This window comes from Gordionus sp. m RMFG-2023, chromosome 4, assembly GCF_954871325.1.
Source record: "Gordionus sp. m RMFG-2023 chromosome 4, tfGorSpeb1-WG-v2, whole genome shotgun sequence".
NCBI classification, from domain to species: Eukaryota; Metazoa; Nematomorpha; class Gordioida; order Chordodea; family Parachordodidae; genus Gordionus; species Gordionus sp. m RMFG-2023.
The window spans coordinates 11,725,907-11,744,597 of record NC_088778.1 but is presented as its reverse complement, the minus strand read 5'-3'; the positions used below and the strand labels follow the sequence as shown (position 1 = coordinate 11,744,597).

General features: G+C 26.6%; 1 protein-coding gene across 3 annotated transcripts; it reads right to left on the bottom strand.

The window, feature by feature from the left end:
- Positions 1 to 620: 620 nt before the first annotated feature.
- Positions 621 to 4,795, bottom strand: LOC135928255 (uncharacterized). Of its 3 annotated transcripts, XM_065464664.1 has the most exons (10): positions 4,644 to 4,795; positions 4,567 to 4,589; positions 4,481 to 4,524; positions 4,401 to 4,438; positions 4,250 to 4,357; positions 4,129 to 4,207; positions 4,024 to 4,082; positions 3,829 to 3,981; positions 3,761 to 3,784; positions 621 to 1,140 (listed from the first exon to the last, which is right to left on the bottom strand). In XM_065464664.1, the coding sequence occupies exons 1-10, from the start codon at positions 4,728 to 4,730 to the stop codon at positions 1,108 to 1,110; spliced, it is 648 nt and encodes a 215-aa protein (XP_065320736.1). In that variant the 5' UTR covers positions 4,731 to 4,795; the 3' UTR covers positions 621 to 1,107. The 3 variants fall into 3 exon arrangements, with proteins under 3 accessions (XP_065320736.1, XP_065320734.1, XP_065320735.1); XM_065464662.1 differs by having other exon boundaries at positions 4,567 to 4,795; XM_065464663.1 differs by lacking the exon at positions 621 to 1,140 and adding an exon at positions 2,518 to 2,705 and having other exon boundaries at positions 4,567 to 4,795.
- Between the last annotated feature and the right edge of the window lie 13,896 nt (positions 4,796 to 18,691).

The window sequence follows — 18,691 nt, the reverse complement described above, 5'->3', positions numbered from 1 at the left end:
TGATTTGAATTTATAAAGAGAGGTCTAATTTTTAATTCATAAAAGGAATAAAAATATTAAATTAAAATAATTTTATTTTTAAAAAACAGCCTCCCCCATGCCTATGCCATTGTTTAATTAATTTACTGTTTCTTAAGTTTTAAATTTTACATATTTTTTCTTTCAGCTGCTAATGTATCATTGATCTGGAATTTCAGGAAGGATTGTAAGCTTGGATTTTATATGATATATATAATTTTAAATATATTCAAAGATCAATTAGAAAATCTTGATGGAAGAAGTTATGAAAAAGGACATAGTCAATCCTCAAATAGTTCTAGATCTACATCAATATCTGATCAAACTGAACCTGTTAATGTTAGGCGAATTCTTTAATATGGAATCATTATCTGCATGATTCCAAAACAGAAACAGCTAGATATAAAATATGTATAAAAATAATGTGCAAGAATAATTAATCATAATAAAAGGTTTCATCAAAAAATTCAAAATAATAATACGGTAAAAACTATTTAAATGATGTATCCAAAACAAATGCTGATGATATTAATCATTATTTATTTAAATTTTTATTCAAGTCAAATATACCATTTAAAATTTTCGCCATACATCTACTTTTTTTAATATTAAATCTTACTTCGACTCTTTCGTATAATATTGACAATTGCATATCATCCAAATTAATACTTCAAATATTCAAAGCATGTTTAAAATCATAAGAAGCCATCTTATAGGCCCATCGTGTCAAACGATTATTAGAAATTTTAGGTAAATCGCGTTTCTCTCCAAATAATCGCTCTAATGGTTTATGATCAGTTCGAAGTAAAAATTTTCTACCATAAATAAATGAATGAATTTTTTTCAATACCAAATAAAAGTGCTCGAGCTTCTTTATCAATAGAAGCGTAGTGTTTCTCTGATTCTAATAAAGTACGTGATGCGAACGAAATAGGTTTTGTCCTTCCGTCTACTAATTGATGTAACAACACAGCCCCTAATCCTGAATCAGATGCGTCGCATTCCAAAATTATAGGCAAATGCGCGTTATAAGGAATTAACGTTTCCTCGGATGACAATAATTTCTTAACCTCATCGAAGGAATTTTGTTCATCTTTCGTCCACCGCCAAGGTGCTTTCACGCTTTTATATTTTTTTGTTAAAAATATCATAATTAAAGCAACGTCTTTCATGATCAGTTTTATGAGTAACTATATCAAATATTTCCTCCTCCACCAGGTTTCACCATCACCATATTAAGGTAGAACTAGGCATATTTGACATAAAATTAAACCTAACCCTCCTAGTAATAGTTTCACCCATCGAGAGGTAGGCTTGGCTTGTTGCCACTTAAATAGGTTTTTTTTTAATTATCTATCGATTGATACCTCTAATAACCATATATTTATATACTTAAATAAATTCAATAAGAAATAACTTAAAATATATGGGTCTGTGCTCGGGGTTCATGCCAGAGTTGATATAGTCGATTTTTGAGCCAAGTGCCAGGTCTGGGTGTTAAACAACCAACAATTAACAACATACAACACTAATATAAGTAAACGAGTTTCATAAAATTTAAGTTAACCTTCTGAGTTCACGACTCAAATTCAAAACTCGAGCCGTGAACTTGAGTTCATGACTCAAGTTTCGAACTCGAGTCGTAAAAATGAGTCGACTAATCATCAAAACTGGCGAGTTTCGAGTCGAAGACGGGAGAACTCGACTGTTTAACAACACTACTCACAGCTTATAAATTGTTTTATTTTGAAGGTATTTTTTAATAATTATAAAAAAATTGAATTCCAATTGAACTCAAGTTCCGAACTCGAGTCGTAAAAATGAGTCGACTAATCATCAAAACTGGCGAGTTTCGAGTCGAAGTCGGGAGAACTCGACTATTTGACAACACTACTCACAGCTTATAAATTGTTTTATTTTGAAGGTATTTTTTAATAATTATAAAAAAATTGAATTCCAATTTTTATAATACTATAACTTTTTTAAGTATGAATATTAACATTTATTAGGATTCTAAAACAATTGAAGGGTTAGAGGTCTACTACTTACCTCTTAAAAAACAATCAGGGGGAAATAACATTAAGATAATATTAGTCTTCAAAAAAATATGTTTATTATTAAAAATGAATGGAATATTTTTTTTATAAACACCAAAAAAACTTGGTAAATGAAGTATGCAGATGTCATATTTTAAAAATAATTATTTGGAAATTAAAAAAATTGCCAGAAACATGTATAGGAAAGTTCTTTGAAAAATTTCTATCATAAATGAATTAATAGAAATTAGGACCGCCGATACCACTTTTTGGAGGCCGATTCAATCCGATATTCCATATATTAAATTGATATCTACCGATAACCGATCCGATATCATATCTAATTTTCTATTCTGTAAAGATATCGGTTTTAATTTTTAATATACTTTTTATTAGTACAACATCTATAATTTTACTATACCATAACATATGTCATTTAAATATATTATAATGATCAGTTATAGTTTATATTCAATTCAATTGCTATTATTTATATAATAAGTAATAACATTAATCTATTTACAAACAAATATATTATGAAATTTGTAATTAATATTAAAAATTAATATTTCGAAGATTATTTCCAATTTATCAGAGATAGGTCTGCGGTGATGGGGACTGTTAATATCACTAGCATCACTAAAAACAGATCTGAAGAGATTAATGAACACTTTTTTAAACAGAATGCGAAAAAAAATAACTATATTGCAGAATGTTTATTAAATTATTACTATTAAAAAAATTAAACATAAATATATTTCGATTTTATTTATAAAAATAAATGGGTTTTTAGATATAACTTTTTTTAAATTTTGTTAAAAGCGCCATTTTATATCGGATCGGAAAATTTTATAATATTTGCCGATAACCGATTTAAAATGGGCGAAATATCGACCCGATCCGATATAAAATATCGGTACATTCCTAATAGAAATAAAATTAGATAATTTTTTAGGAACTCATTCTGGAGAAAAAAATGCCTTTGTAGGTGCCTGTAATACAAGTATAAAATTGTTTATTTAATTTATGTAAAGAAAATGATCATATAAGTTGCTATTGCTCCTAAAATATTCAAAATTTTAAATTTAATAATTCAAATAATTTTATTTATCATTTGATTGTTATTATTATTAGTATTCAAATAAAGTCTTTTTCAAAATTTTGTCATGTTTTTGTTGAATTTATCTACAAAATTAGCAATTGACATTTTTAATTTGTTATAAAATGATTGTAGTATAATTATCAAAATTTAAAGCTTTAATTGCAAGTACATAAGATTTAAATTAAATTATTATTAATGTTTATTTGTTTCTAGTGACCTGATATATAAGAACAAATAACATGGAAAGAGCAAGAAAATGTGGGTCATAGGCCAGCAAGGGAATTGTGAAAGATATGGCCCTTCCCTATTAAAAAAAATATATGACATATTGAAAAGTTTGATTTGTAACAAAATCAATTAACGTATTCATCTAATCACAGTACACCAGATTTCTCTAATTATTATAAAAATTTTAAAATACATATAAAATTATATAAATATTTGGCCAAATTTTTTATACAGTCAGATTATTGTGATTCAAAGATTATAAACCTGAGTTTATTTTAATATTTACATATAAACATTTCATCAAAAATTTATGAGAATTATTGAAAATAAATTATATATAATTTTATGTTAAAAAAAATATTTATAGCTTTTTAACTTGTTCACAACATGATTTTGCAACCTATGTAATTAAATATATATTTTGTTTTAAATTATTATAGTAACTTTTTTGAGAAATTGCATATTAATATCCTTGTTAATTTTCAGCACTTTATAATTTTTATATATTTCTTTTTGAGCTATAATAGTAAATATAGTTTTTCTTAAGTCATGAGTTGAAAGATCTGAGGAATGTAATGGAAGATCTTTAATTTTTGTCTAAAAATGCATGTAATTTTAAATGAATATTTTATAAATTACTATATTGTCTGATGAATTATTTTTGAGTTTCTGTGGAAATTTTAATGAATTTGAAAAATCTATATATGATAAGATTAATATTAATAAATTTTAAAAGCTAAAAACTTAAAGCATTATCTTGAAACCTACTATTATCATTACATGATATTATATCAAAGCTGTAATATTTAAACTTTTGATAATGCTAAATATAATAAAAATATTTTAAAAATTAAGCAGACCTTACCAATGGATTTTTATTATAGTTTTCAACACATTTTTGTTTCATCTTAAAAACTTTAATATTTTCAAGAATTTCCAATTCATCATTATGAATATCAGTATATGTCTTTGACTAATTTATAATATTTAACTTAAATTTTGATAAATGTAATTACTCCTTTTTCTATAATAGCTAATTCTGCAATATCATTATCTAAATAATATCAAGTGTTAAATTAATTAAACTAATTATTACTGGTTAAATGGGCATTGTTTCTAATAAGTGGGCTATTAATAAATCTGATATGCAGTTATTAAATCTAGGCTTATAAAATTTATTACCTGTATGATCTCTTTAATTTCTTCTCAATATCATTAACGACGAAATCTAAATTTAAATATTTTTCTAAAAGTCTTACATATTCGCCTACATTTTGATTACAATAATCAATATAATAAATAGACATATTTTTCTTAAATCGAAAGAAAGTAATGAAGTTTGTCATTAATGAAAAGTGTAATTAACCATAAAATATTAACTCATTAAATTAGTTATATTTAACATCCTTAAAAAAGCATTGAAATAAAAATGTTTCATGCATCCTAACAGCTGTTTTTCCATATTAAGCTAATATGCAATTAAGCTTAAAATATATATTAATCAGTTAAAAACCATTTAAAAAACTAATTTGACAATACTTATAAAAGGATTGAAAAATAATTTTTTCTATACCACCTGCACCTATAGCTTCAAAGTTTATAACAAGCTCACTCTCAATTGTAACTACTTACACAACACATTATCTAGGGAATAAAAATACACCACTCACATGCACTATGAATAATTAATAATTCTGATTCCATCTACAACAAAACCTTTATATAACCAACATACCAGCAAATAACCCTACTCCAATGTTTTTGTCTTAGACTCAAAGTAACAAACTTCTCAGGTATTAAACCATCTTATCATCATTAGCATGAAAGAAATCTGCCCACTCTGTCATAAACTTATTAATTTAAAAAGAGATGACCATCTATAGAAACATGGCCCCCAAGCCCTCCCTTGTTCAGGTTCTAATACATTTTGCACAAAACTAATAGAACCCCCAATTAATACCAAATACATACATGTAAATAACAAATCACTAGAATAATTTATCTTTATTAAAAAATACCAACAATAAAACACATCCCATCTAGTGTTAATTACCAGATCACTGACCATCTTACTAAATTATTTGATAATATTAACAAAAATTTGTCAAATTTAAATCATTGGAATAATCTCTTCACATTCCCTTTCAAATGCCTCTCAATCCCAAAAGATAACAAATCTATCTCACTACCTAACCTAATAAAAAACAGACTTAAAAATATGGAAAATTTAACACTATTAGAATACGCTAAAAATCCCAATAATTCTATTGAAAGTTTCAGTAATACCTGCAACAACATATCCAAAGAAATAAATGAAGGCGACATATGCGATGCACAAAAATTCATCTCTTCACAAAAAAAACTCGCCCCATCTAACGACGTGACCCTTGATAAATTAAAATCCCTTTATCCACATGCCTCTTATACTAGCTTACCAAACCTACAGCTCAATACCCCCCCCCCCATTTCATAATTACAAACCAAGATACTCGCGAAACAATATGTGTATTTAATAAATTTTTAGCAGCAGGCCCTGATGGCTATAGACCATCTTACTTCCAAACATTTCTAAAATCTCATAATTCCAATAATTTTTTAACTCACTTACCACCTTCCTTAATAATATAATTACTAAAGATATTCCCACATTAGCTCATCAAATTATATTTGGAGCTAACTTGATTGCTTTTGTAAAACCTAATAGAAGCATCCGCCCAATCGCAATTGGTTCATTTTTCAGTCGCCTGAGAGCGAAAATTATTGCAAAAAAAAATAAAATCCGATACTAATTCTCTGCTTGGCAAATACCAATTAAGATGCGGAACTAAAGAAGACCTAGATATTGCCTCTCACAGCCTACGAATCTGCCTTTAACATCCACCGATAAACTCCGTTTTATGCAAAATCGCTTTTATAAATGTCTTCAATACAATATCATGTTCCTCGGCACTCGAATCTTTTTACGATAATTTCCCCCAATACTCACGATTAGTAGACATCTGCTATAAGAATAGAACTAACATCATTTTTAATGGTAGCGTTATATATTCCGAAGAGGGAGTAAAACAGGGCGACCCCTTCGGCCCTATTCTTTTCTGCTTAGTTATACACAATATGATGAAAGATCTTAAATATGATTTTAATCTACTATGGTACCTAGATGATAGCAACCTTTGCGGTAATCCACATCAAATTAGCAAAGCCCTTAGCCACCTCGAAAAATAATGCTCTAAAATTGGTTTAGAATTAAACAAAACTGAAATATGCTTACTCAATCCAGGGGCGTCGCTAGTCTTCACAATCTCAGGGGGCTCAACTAAAAAAAATTTTATGGGGGCTTCGATGCATACAAAATAAACTGGCATATAAATAATTAAAACAATACAAAACATTTCTGAAAATAATATTTTTATATACAAAATCTATTTATTATAATATAAAATATTTATGATTGATGATATTAAAAAAATTTTCAGTGATAAAAAGGAATAATTAACTCATACATATGTCTCAATTTATAATGGTTTTTAAAAACCACATATTGCAATAATATAACTCTTAGCAACTTACATTGACAAAAGGTTATCAAACTAATATAACTCTCTGCAATGATTATATCATTGGATTTTATATATTGTTTCACCACCGTGGTATATTATATCTTAAAATAATAGTAGTTTGTAATAATATCAAAAATATACTTGTATTAAAAATTTAACTCAAAACTGTTTTTCAAAAAAGAAAAAAATAGCTTTCCTAAATATACGTAAAAAAAGAAGAAAAGATATCAAATTTATTACATCTATTGCAGGATGAATAATAAAATGTTTAATTTTTAAATCTAAACTAAATAGATGGCATTAAATACTTGAATGCAATTTGTTACTATATTTATTATCAAAACCAATTATTAGTAAAATTTATTATAATATTAACTATAATATATTATATAACTGTCAAATACGTTTATAAAAGTAGCATTATATCTAATATTTTATAAACAACTGTATATAGTAGAGGATTATAAACCATATGTCTCATAGGCGTAGCCAGAGGTGGGGGGGGGTCAGGGGAAAATTTCCCTCCCCCCTTCAGAAATTTATCACTTTTGTAAATATCATTTTTAGCTAATAAAAAATATCCCTCTTAGTCCTCCCCCAACTCCCTGACCCCTAAAAATGTATGCATATATCTTAAACAATAATTTGAAAGAAAGAATGTAAAAGATGATATTTTTTATAAAACTATTCATCATAATTTATACATTTTTGGAAAAATAAATTTATAAATATATATATAATAAACCAAAAATATTTTTTAATAAATGGAATATAAGCCAAAGATAAGTTTTAAGACAAAAGTGAAATGTATTAAAATTATAATTATTAATAATAGATTCATAAAATTACTAAATAATATAATATATCAAATATATTTTTTTATATAGTGAGTAATTTTAATTTAATTATCTTAATAAAAGTAAATATAAAAATATTGATAAAATTAAATCATAAATTAAATAAAAATATTAAAGCACAATACAAACAGTGGAATATTATATGTCTTAGATTTACAGTATATCTAATTTTATCAATTATCATATGACAATCAAGTAATTTTTACCAATAAAGCGAATTATATATTTTACAGAAAACTATAAAATATTGATAAGGACATCAGAAAATATCTTTTAAAGACATTGTGGGATGAATAATATGAAGATTAAATTTTAATATCATTTTTACTTCAACAAAATAGATGGGGTTAAAAATTAAATGCAAATTGTTGCTATATTTATTATCAAGAGCATTGATTAGTAAAATTTGTTAAATTATTAACTGTAAAATATTCTATAACTGTCAACAATGTCTGTAAAAGTGGAATTTTACCTAGTATTTTGTAACTAATTCTATATAATAGAGGAATATCATAGTGTTGTTAAACGGCTCATTTTGAGCCAATTTTTTAAAACGGCTAACTCAATATTTTAGCCAGAAAAATATTGCCTAAGTCTCGAGATTTCGTTAATATATGCCTAGACCTTTGTTCCTTCTATGAGCAAAATCTTGAGGCTTGCGTAATATTTTTCTGGACGAAATATTGAGTTAGCCGTTTTTAAAAATCGGCTCAAATCGAGCCATTTAACAACACTAGAATATCAACTATATGTCTATTTTATAAATTTCTTATAATTGTTTGGAATAAATTATTAATGTATATACAAGTAATTTATTCTATTTTATATAAATTAATAAAAATATATTTCATATTAGTTCCAGGCTTATTTTTATTTATTAAAATTTTTAAAATTATTTTATGACTATATATAGACTAGGGGAACCCGGCCGAAGGCCCGACAAAGGGGGTCTGGGAGCGAAGCCCCTAGTAATTTTTTAATTCCCCTCCCCCTTAGGAAAATTCTGGCTACGCCTATGATATGTCTACTTACTTTTTATAAAGAAATCTCTTATACTTATTTGGATCTTGAAAATATTTTTAGGATAGGTATGATAATAAAATTTAAATAAATATACAGTTGATTAGTCATTTTGAACTCGGCTAATTACAATATTAAATTTATTAATTTTCAAATAATATATGATTATATTTATTAATATATTTTTTATACAGAATTTGATTGCAAGCTGACATAGTGAAAATATAATTTATATGTATTAATCTCATTTAATTAAAATTTAAATAGTCTTAATAATTTCTAAATAAAAAAATTAAATCTATATATTACTTAATGGAATTATATAAGAAATCATTCAGTGGGCAATCAAAAAAATTTATTTTTAGTTCAAGGGGATATTAAGGAGCCATTATAAAAAAAAATTTGCTTTAAGGGGCTATTCAAATTTTTCAGGGGGCTCGAGCTCCTGCGCCCCCCCCCCTAGTGACACAACTGCCTCAACCTTGAGATTCCCTTATATTTATTTAAAGGTAACACTATTATCGAGAAAGAGGAGATCCAACTCTTGGGCTCCCCATTACTTAATAATATATCCGAAAAAATTATCGATAAAACCTTTTCTGAGATACAAAACTTGGAAATGTTCATTAACAACATTCTATCGCACCAGCTTTTTTACTTATTAAAAAAGTGTTTATAATCTTCCTAAAATCTCGCATATCTTCCACTCATCCTCCTCATTCATCTCCTCAAAATTTTTTATTTAAGACAATATTCGCCAAAGACCTTTATAGAAAGAATTCTCAACCTTTCATTATCAGGCTTTAATTGGCACCTAGCCCAATTAACCCGTTAAACTAGGTGGTATCGACTTGATCCCCTTAGAACTACTTTCCCTATCTCTATTTGTCTCAAATCGCCTATCGCTCAATTCTGCGATCTCATCATTCATAACTAACAATGATGATCTTCTAACAGCTGCAATTGAAAGATGGAATCTACTTATCTCAGACGGTTATATATTTCCAACCGAAATGTCTAATAAATCTATCATCGAACCCCTAATAAAGAAATTACAAAATAATCTTAACCCTACCGATATTAGAGATATACAATTATTACAATTCAACGTTAATTACGGTGGGCATGAATGGCTCGAAGCACTTCCAAGCCAAATCATAAATAATCTCTTAACCAATGACCAACTGAGAGTTACTATAGGATTTAGACTTGGATGTTCGCTTACACATTCACACACTTGCCACCAATTCAGCTTACTCGTTCTACCTAACGCCAGACAAAGCCTAAGCTGCACCCGCAGCCAAGATCGCCATTTCCAGCATAAAGCAATTAATAAAATCATCCATAACACTTTTAATAAGACTAAAATACCCAACATACTTGAACCTACCAATCTCTCATTACAGGATGGCCTCAAACCCGACGGTTTAACCTGCACCCCCTGGTCCAATGGGAAATCCCTTATTTGGGACGCAACCTGCGTCTCCTCCTTTCCTTATTCAATTAATTCAAACCCTTTTACTTGTGGGGAAAATAAAAAAATTAATAAATATTCAAAATTAAATAACTTTAAATTTCAGCCAATAGTCATATCAACTAACGGCAATTTTTCACAGTCTACGTATTTTTTAAAAAAACTTTATCACGAAATTTTTTAACATAACAAACAAAAATCGCGAATCCTTATTTCTTAAACAAAAACGTCAACTAGAAATTTTTAAACACTATTATACTTGTTTTTAGGTACATATTCATTATTAAATTAAACCAATGATATGAATTAATATCTTTTTAGAGCCTTCGATTAATATATATTTATTTTTATTTAGTAATTTTAAATATTTTTATATACTTGTTTTAATATTTTAGTGTTTTATCATTTTTTTAAATAAATAAAAAATATATTAGTTTAAAAAAAAACAAAGAAATTTATTCATTCATTACCACATTGCACGAAATGCAATTTCATCACCCACCAGGAGTTTTAGCGCGTACCATGTATATTCCAATGACATATAATAATACCTAGACTGACAATTCATTCATAAAAGCATGTATCTATTGTAATCAGCCGGAGACGCCATTAACACCATGATGATAATGTGTATTACTACCAATATTTAAATTTTTATAAATATTTTAATAAATACTATGGTTATATTCAGAGTTGTTAAAGGATCGAATCAAAGATTCGCCGATCCTGGATTCGATCCTAAATTTGTCAATTTTCTCGGATTTAAGATCCTGACCTTAAATTGTGGATCGTGATCAAAATCATTTTTTTAAATATTAGATTCTGATCCTTTTAAAAATTGTTTTTTTACTTATAAAGCAAAAAATAAAATAAAAATTTTGAAAATTAAATTAAAATATTATTTTAAAAAAATATCTATCTACATCATATTTTATCAACCACCATTCCACGAGATTTTATATTTCAACAATTTACCAAATTTTTTATACGAACAAGTACAATATAAATAAATTCTAGGTTTTAATAATGTCCCCCATTATAGATTTAGAAGATGATACATCTAATTCTATTGATGTGACAGCAGATATAAATGAGAATGAGAGTCTTTTACCATTTCATAATTTACGTAAGTATTTTACTTTATGTGAAACGGATGGAAGTAACCATACAATGATCTATGCAAAATGTTCTTTATGCAGAAACAAAATATCTTCTTCAAAGATTAGCAGTTCAAACCTAAAGAGGCATTTAGAAGTAATTAATTCTTTTAAAATACAATTTTTATTATTTGTGAAGATCATAACAATATACATATAATAAGAATTATTTACAATAATTAATAAAATATTTATTGATATGTTAATCTTAATTATAATAATCAGGAATTTAAATATTATTATTATTAATATTAGCCCATTCTTAGCATTGATATGAAAGTAATACTAGTATTTTTAATGGGAGTTGAAATTAATTTTCAGTATTTAAAACCCTTCAATGTACTTAACTTAATATATTTAAGAAAATTTGTGTAATCCTTTATTCTAAATGCTAAAAAAGCCTCATTTTATTCATATCAAAGGAAAATATTTTCTCAAAATCTTTTGCCCATATCATCTTGGGCAGCTTTTAATGATAGACAATTTTAATTTGAATTTTTAAGATAACCTATATCACCCTTTTAACCACATGTAAATAATATAAATTTGTGATGAACCATTAATTCATAAGTTCTTATATACTTAAAAAGTCTCAGTAATATTCATGATAGGAAAATATTTTCTCACTGATTTTAATAATGGTAGAAGAAAATATTGTAAACTTGAATTTTTAAGATAACCTATATGACCTTTACCATATATAAATAATAATACCTTAATACATTGGCGTACGCAGCGGGAATGAGGCAGGGGGACAAATCCCCCCCCCCCTCCCCAAAGCCAAAAAATGCAGATGCAGGATATATTTTTCAAAAATATTATTGTTTATATTAATTTATATTTGTTAATATTAATTCCTATCTCATATATATATTTAATTACATTTATTTATCACATTCATTGACTAAGTTATTTTATCAATTAATTTCGATTTCAAGTTTTCCTTAGCGTAATTTACCTATTATTTTCAAATTTTAGTGGCGTATTATTTATCTAAATTTCTAGTCAAATAATAATTATTTCTGAAATTGTCCAACAGGGAGAAAGAAATTCCAACCTTGTCCAACGAGATAGAGTATCCGCCATCAAGCAGTAACAGCTTTTATGGTGTTATAAGAGCCGATTATTAATTCTATTACTGAAATATCACAATGACCTTAAAGAAATACTTTCTCAGAAGCAAGGAAATTATTCAATGCTTATTCCAAATTTTCTCATTAGAATGTATTATTTAATTATACAACTATTTTAAGTATTACTTTTCAAAAACATGACATTTACTTGATTAAGAAGATGAGAATAGCGGAGAGCATTTTATCAGAACTCAAGGAAATTAGGGCTAAAGTTGATGAAGAATTTCATATTTTATTGTTGAGTCAAAAGCAGAGCTATACGTGTTTAATATTTGTCTCCCTCGACTTATAGCAAGGCAAGCTCATCGTTAAAACATTAATATAGATCAGTAGAAGAGTATATCTTAAATCAGATACATTTATAACCCAAATAAATGAATTTTTAATTCATCATGCAGCACTTACTAATCTGCAAATATTACTTCCACATAGTGTTGTTAAACGGCTCGTTTTGAGTCGATTATTAAAAACAGCTAATTCAATATTTTATTTAGAAAAATATTACGCAAGTCTGAAGATTTTGCTCATAGAAGTAACAAAGGTCTAGGCATATATTATGGAAATCTCGAGGTTTAGGTAATATTTTTATGGTTAAAATATTGAGTTAGCTGTTTTAAAAAATCGACTCAAAATGAACCGTTTATCAACCTACTTCCACAAAAGCCTTCCCAACCTTTTTCAGATGGTGATGGAAAAAAATAAATATTTGTTTGATTTTATTATAAAGATGTTAAAGTATCTTATGATGCCTTACTAGCTGAATAACTATGTTTATAAGATTAACTATAGTTGATATAGTCCCAAAATTCTATGGATGCTCTGCATTATTTCAAACACATTTTAGATTAAATTCCCAATGTATTAAAAGGGTTTATAAACTCTTCCCATTAGTAAACTAATGAGAGAACATTCTCTTTTTTAAGAAGAATAACAGAGGCCTGCATAAGTACCATTAGCAGGGCACGGCCCGGATTTTTTTTTTACGGCATGGCCTGGGTTTTTTTAAAAAAATTTAGGCCCAGCCCGGCTTTTTTTAAAAAATTTTCAGGCCCGGCCCGGCTTTTTTTAAATAAAATTTTCAGGCCCAGCCAAGATTTTTTAAAAATAAATTTTATTTATTTTTGATTTTTATAGCTAATAATAACGATTTCAAATATAGGCTGTTTTAAAAAATACAGCCCGGATTGAATGTTTTTTTTTAAAAAATTCAGGCCCGGCTTAAGTGTTTTTTTAGAAATTTCGGGCCCAGCCCGGGTATATTTAAAAAAATTAAAATACTGTCCAGCCCGGGGGCCTCTCTGAAAAACATACCAAGAAATACAACATATGAAAGTAGATGGAAAGGTTTGGATCTTTTGAATATTCATAGGCATTTGACGACAAGCAAGGATGAGATAATTGAAAAATTAGCTCAATTACAACGAAGATTGGATTTTACATTGTAAATATATAACATACAAAATGCAATTATTCCTAAGAAATTTTTTGTGTAAAGGCTCAAAAAAATCAAATTTCTATTTTGGGTCATTTAAGTGATTCTTTACATATAATTTTTTTATAATTCACATAAATTTAAAATTGTGTATTAGAAATAGTTATTAGTCCTAATAAATTTATGCTTGATATTTAAAAAAAAACAATAATACTTCTTAAAAAAATTTATTATCCCCCCCCCCCCCCACCCAGACCAAATTCCTGGGTACGCGCCTGCCTTAATATAATATGTTTAATAAAATTTGTTTTGAACCCTTTATTCATTAGTTCTTAAATGCCAAAAAAGTCTCAGTATATTCATATCATAGGAAAATATATTCTCAAAATCTTTTGCCCCTATCATAGAAAGCTTTTAATAATGTTAGAAAATATTGTAAACTTGGTTTTTTAAGATAACCTATATGACCTTTTTAACCACATATAAATAATATACTTTATCATATATAACAAAATTTGTTTTGAAACTATCATTTTTTTTGTTTATACAGGTTTTACATTCAGTCTGTACATTTTTTAACTTATATTTTTAAAAAATTTCCATCTAAAATTTTAAAAATATGATTTGAGAAGTTATTTTCATCCAACTCTGTTACATAATATATTTTTCTTTTATAAAGGGAAGGCACAGTGAATTCAAAAATGAGATTGCCAAACACTTAAATAAATTCTTTACACAAACAAATAAATCTCTACAAAAGCAGTGTTCCTGGTTGCAGATCCAAACAAACCAAATTAAATTTTTATAATCTTAACATGCCATCAATATCGCAAAAAACAGAAGACAAAGTTATAATGGAGTTTTTTATTGACACCTTTCAACCACTTACACTGGTTGATGATCCTTCATTCCAGAAAATGATTAAAACATTTTCTCTGAAGAGAAAAACAATTTTAAGGAGTGGTATAAAAAATATATTTTATTATCTCTTTTCTTTCTTTTTTCTTTCTCTTTTCTTTCTCTTTTCATAAGGTATATATAACATTTTTACAAATTAAATATAGAATATAATATTAAAAAGTTAAGATATAAAATAAAATTATAACTAAAATAAAAATATAATTTGAATAAATTGAATTTTAATACCAGTACAAATTTGAATATATAACATTCTCCAAAGACAAAAGTTATATGTCGTCAAACTCTGGGCAATAAAATATCTACTGTCTTTACAGATATGACAACAAATCTTATAGGAGATTTGTCTGAAGTCTCCTATGTATGCACCACTGCTGATTATTGGAGTGGTCATCGAAGGCAATTATATAATATGGATTTTATAATTTTTTATTTTAGGGCTTTTATTTGAGTTACTGTCCATTGGCTGGACCCATTAACCTTCAAGAGAAGAACAACAGCTTTGGCACTGAGGCGTATAATTGGAAAGCAAACATAATGTTTTGGCTAAGGAAATTATGGATATCCCCAAGACTTATAAAATTTATAATAAAGTGGTGAAGATGGTGACCGATAATGGAACCGTAATATTTATATTTAACAAAAAAAGTTATTTAAAATAAATTTTTTATTTTTTCTAGAGTATTTGGAGAAAATAAGAATATAGTGAGGTTATGGAATTAATAAATTTGGATAACATATTATCTGTTGATGACTCAAATAATCCTACTATCACGCTACCAAAACATCAACGTTGTTGTTTCCATAATCTGAACCTTATTGCAATCAAAGACGCTGAGAAAGCAGAAAATGATATTAATTATAAGCGAATATCAAGAACAACATTTACTAAATGTTTTGCCTTAATTAACAAACAAAATTTCCCCCAAAATGGCTGATATTCTATTGCAGAAATTGGGAAGATATCTAATAGTTCCCAACAAGACCAAATGGAACTCCTATTTTCAGTCAATGAAATTAAAGGACAAGATGCTCTCTGAAAAGTTTTTAGAAGTAGAAGTTGTGATTAAATTGAATTCACAATGTTTAGGCAAGAAGAATGTTTCTTTGTCAAATAATATGCTTCAGTAATACAATTATATTTTTATATTAACTAAAATTTAAATATTAAAGGTTATGGAACCCTTGGCTACATCATTAAAGATCTTGGGAAGGGAGGATAACATGGAGCAGGGATATCTAACCCCTGTTCTAACCATACTTATAGATAAATTAAAGAAATTTAGCTGCCTGCGATATTGTAAGCCCTTTGTAGAGTGTGTTCTTAGAGGTATTGATAAAAGGTAATAAATTTTTATGCAATTTTTTTTGTATTAATAGATATCAGATATCTGCAAAATTTATTAAAAAATTGCCATGATCTGGTAAATTTAGTAAAATATTTTTAACAAGCCTGGTCTAAAGCCTCTGATATCTGGTAAAATTTTAATGGGTCATCATAGGCATTAAAAATTATTAAATTTAATCAATATTATACAGATGATATGTCAGACCTGACTCAAAAATTTGAAAGGGCTAACTCAGATACCTGATTTATATGAATGAACACTTATTTAATAATAAATTAATTATCATTTATTAATATAGATTTCTTTCACTATATGATGACAGCAATATATTGGCATAATTATTTTCCTATAGTTAGTTCTTAATACCATAATCTGTTAAAGATAGTCCATTATTAATTGTTATTTTATATTTAATTTGCTACTTATACAATTTTATTAACCAAACATTTTATTTAATAAACACATTATTTTTACTTTCTAAATTATTAATATTAAAATTCATTTCAATAATGTAGTCATATCTTCTAAAATAAGTTTAAGCTCTTTGCTTATAATATGCAGGTAAGCAATATCAGCAATTTTTATTCAAGTTTGTTAGAAATCTATTATTTACTGTAAGCAATGATAAGACTTATGCGCCGCCGGTATTTTTATTCTCGCCAGAAAAACCGGTGATTGAGATCACCGCCGATTTTTATTATGGCGGCGGCGCGGCCTGTGTGATTTTTAGAAAGCATATTAATTATATTTATAAATTAAATTATTATTATTTTAATTTGAATACTAACATTAATAAAATTAAAATATGAATTGTATTCTATTGCTATATATTATAGAATAGTGTATATAATTTACATTCATTCATACATCATATTTTATTTCCACAAACAATTCATATTAAATATTTTTATGGATTTGCACGTTTTAAACCATCCTATATACAATTATGAAATAACAACTCTCTCTACTAATCATAAATCAAATTATGTCTGGAGGTACTTTGGAAATCTTATTTTGAAGATTAAAATAAGAAAAGCACAATAATGCCTGAGAACCTTGCTTAAAATTGGCGAAAAAAGATGAGGAAGATTCGAATAAACATAATTCATTTTCACAGTAATTTATTTATATTTTAGTTTATATATATTTTACATTTTAGTTATGAAATAAAATGTTTTAGTAAAAATTTAAGTACAAGTAATCTTTCTCAGCACTTAGTTAATGTTCATAAAATATCAGAAAAAATTAATAATAATAAATCTATTCAAAGTCTAAAAATAATTTTAAAGCCAACATCTAGCAACAAAATAAAAGATAAAAAATATCTCTTAGGTTACTATTAATGATTATTATTATTCATTTAAAAATTTTACTGGTTTGTTAATTTAAGCTTTTTGAAAGTTCAAACAACTAAATTTTTAGTTTGTTTATTGCCAGCTCTATTTTGTGATCTTTTTAATGTATAAACCTAATATATAATTTATTTAATTAATTATGTAAAACTTTATTTTGAAAGTTGTAATATAAATGTAATTGTAAATTGAATTTAAATTGAATATAATATTAACTTTTCGTTTGTAAATTACATAACCTGAAGGATTGAATTCATTATATATATATACGTGATATTTTGTATTAAATATACTTTTACTTACTTTACTTATTTTGCTTATTTGATAAAACACTTCATTGGCGACGATTTTTAGAGAAGATTAATTTGATTTATTAAATTTAAAGTAAAAGACTCAATGGAAGTAGCTCCTATTAAAGTTGAAGATTCAATGGAAGTAGTTCCTATTAAAGTTAAAGACTCAATGGAAGTAGTTCCTATTAAATTCCATATTCCAGAATTCGTCAAAGAAAAAGTAAATTATCAGGACTACTTATTTAACTTGGAGTTAATTTATAAAGTAAGAAATATTATAGATTTAAATACAAAAAAAGACCTGCTTTTAGCCTATATCGGAACAGACAATCTTATCAAAATTAAGAACTTTCACTTTCCAATAAATTTAGAGATGATAAATTATGATATTTTAATAAAAAGCTTAAATTTGGTGTTCAAGGATAGTTCGAGCATTTTCGTAAATAGGAAAAATTTTTTTACGTTAAAAAGATGCAGTGAGACGATTATTGACTTTTCAATTAAGGTTAAAACTGTCTGTTCTCTTTGTAATTTTAAACCACCTTTTGATGAACTTTTAAGAGATATATTTATCCTAGGAGTAGGCTTACCTGAGTTGGACAAAAAACTTCGGTCAAAGTATATCGAATGCATTACTTTTGAAGAGACCATGCGTTTAGCGATCGCGCTGTCTTCGTTGGAAAATGAAACCCAGACTGAAGTTAATAAAATAATTAAAAATAAGCCAACACAGGGTTCGAAAAATAATTATTTTAGAAATAA